Genomic DNA, 10,628 nt, shown 5'->3' with positions numbered 1-10,628 from the left:
GCATTAAGACAACCCACTAAACAGGAAATTGAGTTTGCAGAAGCAGGTGCCTTGAGTAACACATAAAATGATATTTAAGTACCATTCAAATTTCATGATAATATGGTATTAGCAGATCATTTATAAAATAATAATAGCAACTACCCAGTCATACATTAATTGTATCTGATTACCATTTTACACCAGTATCAATGATTAATAATTATAATTACTATGGTTGACTATTCCTTACAACTATACAAGAAATGATTGTTGTATAAGCTGCTTGCTGTTGTACCATTAGTTTTGGAGCTACTACTCTTGCTACTTTAAAAACTCAGCTAATTAGTTTGTCTGTGCACGGAATAGTTGGTTGGAGTGGTTTTCTTTTCATAATTCATACGCAGGAAGATGCTACTGAAACCAGGCAGTTGGTAAAGACTGAAAAAAAGATCACACTTTTTTTTGTTCCTCTCTAATGTTTCAGTGCTATAGATACTAATTCAGAATCAGTTCTGCTTTCAATGCCACGTTCAAATCATGTTGTCTAACAGTAGTCTGGTGTGATGTTCATACGCTACTGACTGGAAATACTCAAATGTGTGAATATGAAACTAGCAAATTTAAAATAGCAGTTACAAGAGATACGATCAAACCTCTATGTAGCAACTAAACACATTATGATATGTATTATCAGAAATAAATGTGGCCCATGGAACAGCAGATACATTAAAGCTGGTCCAAGTAATACGAAGGTAGGTCCTTGAAAAAACCATCTAAGTAAAATCCACCATTTTCATTTTTTAAATTAATTTTTGTTTTGCACTCCGGTATCATTTTCTAATTTCTGATATTATGACCTAGCAAATATCAATACCCCATGTGACTGCACCACCATACCCACCTGTTATCAAACAAAAAACAATAAATAAAAAGTCATTATACAACTAAACAAATCAAAGAACCTTCACAATATATTCAAAAATATGTGGATATCTGACCATCACATCAATATGTGGTTTCCCTCCAAACTGTTGCCACAAAGTTGGAAGCACAGAATTGTATTGAATGTCTTTGTATGAGGTAGAATTACAATGTCCCTGTGCACAAATAAAGCTCCATATGAAGGCATGGTTTGCCAAGGTTGAAGTGGAAGAACTTGAGTGTCCTGCACAGAGTCATGACCTCAACCTTGCTGAACACCTTTGGGATGAACTGGAATGCTGGCTCCATTCCAGGCCTCCTCACTCAACATCAGTGCCTGACCTCACTAACACTCTTGTGGCTGAATGAGCAAATCCCCTCAGCCATGTTCCAAAATCTAGAGGAAAGCCTTCCCAGAAGACTGGAGGTTATTATAACAGCAAAGGGGGACTAAATCTGGAATGAGATGTTCAGCAAGCACTTATGGTTGTGATGGTCAGGTGTCCACAAACTTTTGGCCGTATAGTGTATTTCAGCAAAGTATCGAACTTGGGCAATCCAGTAGCAATATTTCTTTGAAATTCTTCCAATCATTGGACTGAAAACCTAAATATATATTCATAGACTTTGATTAATCTGGGTGCCACAGTTCCTCCTCCTGATCTGCAGACAATGGATAAGTTATATTTTGAGCTTAAACACATAAGAATGCTGTTTGTTTAAAATGATTTTTTTTTTCAAACAAACAAAAAAGAAATCTTGAGTAATACATTTGTTTCTGCAACAAAACAGTTTTCAAAATTATGCTGAAGGCTCAGCCTAAAGACAATAACAGCAACAAGTCACTTCCTGTAATGTCATGGGCAGTTGTTCTACACTCCTCCATGCACAATATCTCATTTGGTTTGTGCATGCACATTACCGTCATCAAATCAGACCACAAGGTTTAAAAAGTGCTCAGATCTGAGATGGCTGAGATGAGCATTGCTAAACACTGTTTTTGCAATCCTTCCTCAAAGCATCAAAGATTCACCTGTAATTCTGTATAGGACCGTGATCGTACTGTATGTTTTCTCTTTGAAAACATGAAGCATGTAAGCTTATGTACTGAAAAGTGACAATGAATATATCTTAGCATCCATAAACATCCAGTATCCCTTCTAGATAGAATTTTAAGGTGCTAACCAATTCACACATTTTTTTTTTGTTCTGTTCCCCCCGCCCTTCTGTGACAGTCATCGTTTGCATGCAGGTCACACTACAGTACCCAAGTTAACACTTTGGTTAAACACCAAACTTTCTTTGTACCATGATACTATGTATGTATCTCAGATCACAAACTCAGGAAGAGAGAAAAAAACGAAGCTTCTTTGTTTCAGACATGTAATCTATAATGTTGAGCGGACACATAAATTATAATCCTATATATATATATATATATATATATATATATATATATATATATATATATATATATATATATATAATGTAATAAGTGCATTTACAAATATGTACAGCAAATTACACGGGCAAAATAATGAGTCTTTCAACATAACAGTTGGTGTCTCTTTAAAAGAGTTTATACAATACATCACGAAAGCCCTTATTCCAGTGGCTGCCTGGTCATAAATGTCTCTGAAACGAGATTTTTATCTTCACTGGCCTAGTAGTGTTAAGCTCAACTGATAGAGAGAATGTAAAGGTACAGGAAACCACATTAAACAAGAAAAGTATCTTACCCCAAACACAAGTTAACACAAGTAACCTAAGACAAAGTTAGTGTGTGTGGGGGAAAAAGGTTTCCGGTGTCTTGATTAGATGAAAAATCTGAAATAGGGTTATAGATCAAAGCTTGGCAGAAACATTTGAAGTGTCAGTCTACACTGACACTGCTACTTCAGTTTCAAACATTCAAAAGTGACAGTAAGTGTACAAGCTATTACAATTAAATTACATAGGAAGCTGTAAGCACTCAAAACTAATAGCTGCCATCATATAAAACTAAGAGAGATGGGTTAAACATCTGAACAGGCTTCTCAAATCCATAGAAATATTAAATTCTGACCACATTAAAAAGGTTATAAGTGAAGAATCAGGCCAGTCCACTACCTTCTCGAGCAAGGCCAACAGAAATGTATGTGATAGCAAAAGCTCTTTATACAAAATGACAATTAAAGGGATGGATCAGTGACTGGGCCTATTATGCAGATGCCCAAGGGGACGAATGAACTGAATGATTAGACTGACTAGCCTTTACACTGTCACATAGCAGTCTGTTAACAGAACCCAAGCCGATGAATGTAAAGTCACAGAATAAGAAATAAACTCTGAAATATTACTGGTGTGTGGGTCTGAATTCGTACCCAATGAGCAGTCAGTTAGGTCCTAACTGGAGAGAAAAGCAGATGGAAAGAAACACTAAGACCCACACTAAGTGTGGTGATGAAGAGAAGATTGAAGCCAAAGAATGATTATGTCGCCTAATGGGTTGGATTAAAAACAAGCTCCGAACTAAAATTGGCCAAAGAAGACTCAATATGCTGTCATTGCTGGCCATTGAGTCTGAGATTGTTAAAGAGCTAGACTTTGGTGGATTTAGTGAAAATGTTTATAAAGGGAAAAGCTAGAAAAAAAGCCAGTTGCTTAAGGTAAGACTGTCTTCTGTATAGCATCTGCCCAGTGGCCAGGATTTGCTAATCCATCCCTGGCAATAAAAAAAAATACTGTGGTATGTGTAAAGTGCTATTCTTTCTAGGCTTCAAACTGGGCTTTGTATGAATCAGTGCATGAGAGTCTCTATCCCCACGGAGCAAGCCTCCTGTAGGTTCCACCAGATGAGTAGGGGCAGTTGTAATGACAAACACAGGACTTGATCATCATGACAGCTTGGCGGACCAGGCGGCCCCCTGGACAGCGAAAGGTGACTGTGACAGTGCGGGTCCGATAAGGCGTGCAACATCGGCCATCAGTGCAGAGGCCACAGTAACGCAGACGGTAAAACTGTGTGCTGTAGCAGCCTTGATGGAGCAGGCGTGTGGGAACATTTGACCTGTAGCTCGGTTGGCATTTCCTTGGCCACTAATGCGGGGGGGGGGGGGGGGACAAAGAGCAGGGATTAATACATCATCAGTGTATGCTTAATTCTCCAATGTGGATGTAATTACAACAATAAAATCACAACAATATAAAATAAATGGAATGGAATTTTCTGGTAAAACACAGTACAGTAAACATATTGTACAGCCCGATATCCTGGCTTTCAGTATCTTTTTAGTATTGTTAAATATTTCAGGTGTTAGCACTGATGTTAAGTAAATCATGGCTCACCACTGGTGTTTGATATGGCAAAGCCTGGCATGGTCGGATTTTACACAGCCTGATCTGCTGCTCAAGTCTGCAGGCTGCATTCTGGTTGCTCACTCGTGTGGAGATTCCTGGGCCACAAGTACTTGAGCAGGCACTCCACTCTGTACTCTGATATATACAGTTTAAGCTGGGGCTGGCTTGGAAACCAGGAAGTGCAGGCATCACTTGAGCATCAGTGTAAGCTGTAACCATAAGATACTTATCAGACTTACTGTACTCAACTGCTAATGCAGTAAAACCTACTAACACAAACTGAACTAAGACCCAAAGAATAAATCAGAGATGTCTTCATCTCAAATTGATGTGATTAACTTTAGAACTGAATTACAGTTAACTAAAGAATGTTGTAAACTATTGATCTTGATATCAAGATAATTCAGTATGAACAAAAAGTCAATTGCATACACTTACACTGGCACTATACACTGTACACTGAAGACATTTGGTTTTAAGATCAAAAGATGAATATGAGATGATAGATCAGAATTTCAGCTTTCATGTCCTGATATTTACATCTAGATGTGTTCAATAACTTAGAACATGGCACCTTTGGTTTGAGACCACTCATTTTTCAAGTGATCAGAAATATTGGACCATGTAACTGACAGATGTTTCTTGTTGCCCAGGTGTGCCCTGTTGGATTGAATGTTTAAAGAATTGATAGCTCTGGATGTCTACTCTTGGTTTCACCTGTGTAGACTCCATTTGTTGTTAAAAAGGATAAACCAACACCAGAAAGCTGTCTATGGGAGAAAAGCAAGCAATTTTGAAGCTGAGAAAAGAGGGAAAGTCAATCAAAGCCACTGCATAAGCATTGGGCATAGCCAATACAACAATTTGGAATGTCCATTAAAAGAAAGAAACCACTGGTGTGCTGAATAACCAGACATGGAACAAGTTGGCCAAGGAAAACAACAGCAGTTGAAGGCAGAAACATTGTGAAAGCTGTGAAGTAAAACCCAAAAACAACAGTCAGTGATCACCAACAACCTTCACAGGGCAGGGGTGAAGGTACCACAATCCACTAGTTGAAGAAGACTTAACGTGCAGAAATATAGAGGCCATAACACAAGATGCAAAGCACTCATCAGCAGTAAGACTCAGAAAGGCAGATTGGAATTCTCAAAGAAATACAGAGACGAGATGAAAGAAGAGAAGTTCATAATTTGTAACAAGTCTAAATAATAATGCAAGGAGTAAAATGTAAGGGTTTTATTTTGGAAATGTAATTAAGTATGAGTAATTTAAAAACACTAATGTAAAGTACAAAATAATATTTACACTATGTACAGTGCTATTTGTGTTTAGTAAAATTACTCAAACATCTACCACCCCGATAAAGGCGTACATGTGGTTTCACTGTGGTAAGATGAAGAATACAAGATTAATAACAGAATAATAAGCTGCCATTTTAAGGAGTTCAAGTTTACTCGTGTGAAGCCTCTACCAGCACCTCTATCAACACTTTGAAACTAAAGTTGGTAAAAACATAATAAGAAGAAAATGATTCAAAAAAAGAAGAACGGAAACTTTTTAAACCACATTGGTGATAATCATCTGTTCATGTGCCATGTAAACGATGTAAACATCCCTGTACTGCATGCAAGAAAACTGTAAAATGTGCCATTGATGTTGCTCTGACTTGGGTGACATTGTTTAAATTTACAGATGTCCCCATAGTGAACAGGGTTTTGCCAGGTCCCTCATGTCCGCTCCACGGCTGGCTAGTTTTCGACATTAACTGCTGGCTTTCACAAACATGAGTCTGGTTAGGAATCATGGAAAGTTTCTGGAGGCAGTCGCAGTTTGGGCGGTTCAGCTCCATCTTGGCAAGACATTTTCAACTAAATGCTTAAGATCCCACAATAAAAAAAGCTCAGACTGGAATGTGACTGACTGCTCTTAGATAAATATTACAATCGTGGTATGTGGGATAAAAGACCAACATTTTATGATTTATGAAAAATCCCACAGTAAGTGAGAAAGCTAACATCGTCTCCAGATACTTGTGAAAATGACTGCCTTGTAAGCATGGCTTGTGACATTCTCATAAGGGCCTCATTATCCCCAAGTGAAAAATAGCAAAGCATGTAGTCTTACTTAAATGGATGTGGCTTAAATGTAAATGCTAAATGATCGATGAGATCTCTTTATTAATTGTTATCCCAGAGCACCAAATGAATTGTCAATTCTGATTGGTCAGAATTATAATTATGTGTTGATTCATTTTCTATTACAGCAAGCTGCAAGGTTTTATGCTAATGCGCTTGTTCTAATACTGTATCGTTTCTATAGTAACAGCTTGCACAGAGACTTAAACAGAATTACTGTAACTCCACATAAACAGATTCAAAAAACGTGTAAATCATTGATATGGTGAAGTTTTCTGTAAGGAGACTTTTTTTGTTGTTGTTGAATGTATTCATTTTTGGAACGAGTCTCCATTGTCAGCACTACAGTTCTTTGAAGTTTTTCAGATAGAAAAATGTTCAGGACGGAAGGCTTTGCGATTTCTTGGTAACATGACGAGCTGCATTTCTTCCCCTTAATTTCATGCAAGAAAAAACAAAGAGAGCCTGATGAGGTAACAATGGTTTCTAGTGGCTATAAGGTAAGTGATAATAGGAAGTAACTTGTTTTGGGGCGTTAAATGTAAATGGATAAAAAGTATGGCATGTTCTTTACTACAGTTAATAAAAAAATTGGTAGTGTTTGTGGTTAGAGGTATAAAACATGTTGGGGCGAGCTATTATAGGCAAATAATTTGCGGTGGGCTACGTCACATCAGATGTTGATTAGTATTGATTATTTTCCTATGAAAGCATGACCCATCGTGTGTTATTCATCACTTCGTGTCTTTCTAACAAGTCAATAGTGCATATAAAGATGATCTATCACTCTCCAACTCCAGTTTGTTCATTTATGAGAGTTTTTGTGAGTTGCAAGCTCAGCCTTAGCATATCCTGGTGATTATATTAATGTTGTACCATGTATTTAATGTGTACTGTCTAGTTACCCATACTGCCATGCTCATTTATGAAACTGTAGGTTGGTGCCAGACTGACACGTGTTAAGTTTACACTCTTTGAACTGAATGTGACAGGTACACAGAGCCCTTTATCTTACACCATAGTCCACGTCACAATATTAGGCTTTATATATATATATATATGAATATTTATTTGACCTCACCCGTTTGAGCATCCTGTATCACACTGTTGTCCGAGTTCTCACACACCCACTCCTTACAGCACTTTCCGGGCAGCTGGACCCTTTGTGGATATGGGCAGTCTGAGCTGGGCAGGCGGACATCTTCACCGCACAGGGGAACACAGGTCACTCCTCCACCTACACATTTGCACTGGGTGCTGCAGGATGGCTGGAACACCTCACCCTCCTGATAAGAGACGCCATTCAGCTCACAACTAAGTTCTTCCTGACCTGAGTGTCAGAGACATGACGCGTTAGGATACAAATTATAGAACAAACATACACAGAAGAACATACTGAGGGATGAAAAGGTGAATTGCATGTGCCTGAATATGAATGTGTATTGAAAACAAAAAGCTTAGCTTCTAAGTGCTAATAATGAGCACAGTGATAACCATGTTACAAAAAATGAACAATGGATGTTGCACATGTATTTATTTTATGTACTGATTATCCTACACAGGGTCACGGGGAGCCTGGAGCCTATCCCAGGGGCACAAGGCGAAGGACAACCTGGAACGGGTGCCAATTCATCGCAGGGCACAATCGCGCACACACACACACTGGACAATTTGGAAATGCCAATCAGCCTACAACATGTCTATGGACAGGTGGAGGAAGCTGGAGTACTTGGAGGAAACCCCCAAAGCATGGGGAAAACATGCAAACTCCACACATACAGGGCAGAGGCAGGAATCAAACCCCTAATCTTGGAGGTGTGAGGCAAACCTGCTAACCACTAAGCCACTGTGCCTCCGCATGTTGTACATGTAATGTTATATGACATGGTATGTGTAATTATATGGCAGTATGATGTTACAACAAAATATGGAAATCTAAAATACCAAAAAATACCCTATGCTATATTGACTGTAATACCACAGGGAATTCAATTCTTAAATCTGATTGGTCAAAAAGGTGTGATTAATTTTCTGTAACAGCTGCTCTGACAATAACACCGGCTGTCATTCACATGGACTTTTATGATGGACGCTCCACATATATTTTTTGTGATTTTTTTAAAAAAAGATGTGGAATTGTTGATATGGCGATGTTCTCTGTAAGGAAACATTTTTGGAAGGAATCTCCAGTCAGAGATAAAGCTGTTACTTTAAGTTTTCTAACAAGAGAAAGTTTTCAGGAGAGAGGGCTTTACAGTTTCTCAGTAACATGACAAGCTACGGGTTTTTGTAAAAAAAAAAAAAAAAAAAAGGCTTATTATCTTCAAAAGAGAGACAAAGTGAAAGGCTGGTGAGAAAACAACTGTTTATAATGTTACTGTTATAACGTAAGTGATATCAGGAACTACCTTGCCATAACTATAAATGGCTAAAAAGTATGTTGTGTCACTCTTTAATAAATAAATTGTTAGCTTTGGCAAATTGATGTGGTATAAGAGGAATAAAACACCTCAGGACAGGCTGGTGTAGGAAAATGATCAACTTCAGGGTTGATGATTATTTTCCCATAACATCACATATCCCTCAATATAGTCCAAGATATTTAGGATCTATTTATCTTACTTTTAAGAATATACCAGGCATAAGTTAGAATAAATGTTTTTATTATTATTATTATTATTATTGTTTTGATAAATAAACTACTGTAGGTAAAGGTGACCTATTAACAAGTTTATTTTAATTAATAATACATCAGTTATTTATTTATATATATATATATATATATATATATATATATATATATATATATATATATATATAGACTGAGGTTTCACCCTCAGTCTCAACAGTATAAAGGAAGCAAGAGTGAGAAAGTTGTTAAGACATTTTGAGGAGGGGCCAGTGCAGGTAAATCCTCACACAGTAGCCCTATTTGTCCTCCTTCTTGGAACTATGCTTGCTAATTCTGTTTACAATCCCTGTTTTGGATGCACACCGAGACATGCTGTTCAGCACAAGGCAGGAAATCTCACTACTCACTGACACACTCTCCCGGATCTCCGGGGAAGCTGGCACTGTAGTCACATTCCAGGCCATGCTGCTTGTCACACACCAGTATGTTGGTGCAGGCTTCACCCTTCTGGCGGGCACACACTTGGCAGCATCCACATCCGTCCACGACGAGAGCGACACCATCAGGGCAGGCTAGCACAGAGCTGGGACACTGGCACGGTCTGACACACTGTTGACAGCATACCTAATGTGGTGGGGAGGAAGTGGTTTACTATTACACCAAAATCAGTCTGTAGATGATGCATGCAGATGCAGCTTAAACTAAATTACCCTGGAGTTCTTTGAAGATCTTTGTAAGACAGATGGCAATTAGGTCAGAGCACCCCAATTCAGATGTTTATTGCTGAAGTGCCCAACTATCTGGACTCAGTTCTCCAAAATAAATAAATAAATAAATAAATGACCATGAAAGTATATACACCCCTTCCCAAAACATTGATATACTGAAGCTTAAGGAGGCTAAAAACTCAAAAAGATCTCCTGAAAACCAGTTAGACGCAATAAAAATATACTCTCAATTAGAAATGACCAAAACTTGGAACCAGATAGACTCCATCTTGTGTAAAAGAACTTTGATGCATTATGCATGAAGCCCACAACGTCCTGATTCATAGTTTCTGTAATCCATTTACAACTACTAAACAGAAATTTCAACAAAACTGTGAACTATAGATACATCACTTATATCTATAACCCAACCTTAAACATTAAAAAAACACACACAAAAAAACTTTCCAACATACTCAACTTCCACTGAACTGCCAAAAATGATACAAGCAGCATGAATGAATTACCTCAACACCTCAGATCTCCCAGATAGTGTAACAGGTGGAGAGAGAGCTTCTCACCTCGGAGCACAGGTACAACAGTAGTGCCCGTGCCAGCAGAGTGTATGTGTTTTGCACTTTTTTGTCCATCCCACTGTCCCAACGCAGTATCCTGAGCTACTAGTGCTGCTGTTTGCTCACTGGCTGGCTCTGAGAACACTCACTTTTATAAAGTCCCCCCGTCCACCCCCCCACCCATGTCATGGCCTGTCTGTGGTGTAAACAGTGGCTGGCCAGTAATCAGAAAATGTTTCAAATTCCACATCCCTGCAGGCCAGGTCCGCTCTCCACTTCTCTCCTCCTCACAGCTACACTTAAACACCAAAAAACAAGCTGCGAAGCAAAAGCA

General features: G+C 38.4%; 1 protein-coding gene across 1 annotated transcript; it reads right to left on the bottom strand.

Moving 5' to 3' along the window:
- Positions 1-2,383: 2,383 nt before the first annotated feature.
- On the bottom strand, positions 2,384-10,628 carry ccn5 (cellular communication network factor 5). The gene is made up of 5 exons (XM_053644298.1): positions 10,301-10,628; positions 9,420-9,636; positions 7,462-7,710; positions 4,231-4,451; positions 2,384-3,981 (listed from the first exon to the last, which is right to left on the bottom strand). Exons 1-5 carry the CDS (start codon positions 10,367-10,369, stop codon positions 3,700-3,702), a joined length of 1,038 nt encoding a protein of 345 aa, XP_053500273.1. The 5' UTR covers positions 10,370-10,628; the 3' UTR covers positions 2,384-3,699.

Source organism: Ictalurus furcatus, chromosome 15 (assembly GCF_023375685.1).
Source record: "Ictalurus furcatus strain D&B chromosome 15, Billie_1.0, whole genome shotgun sequence".
NCBI lineage: Eukaryota > Metazoa > Chordata > Actinopteri > Siluriformes > Ictaluridae > Ictalurus > Ictalurus furcatus.
This window is presented reverse-complemented; position numbering and strand designations above follow the sequence as displayed.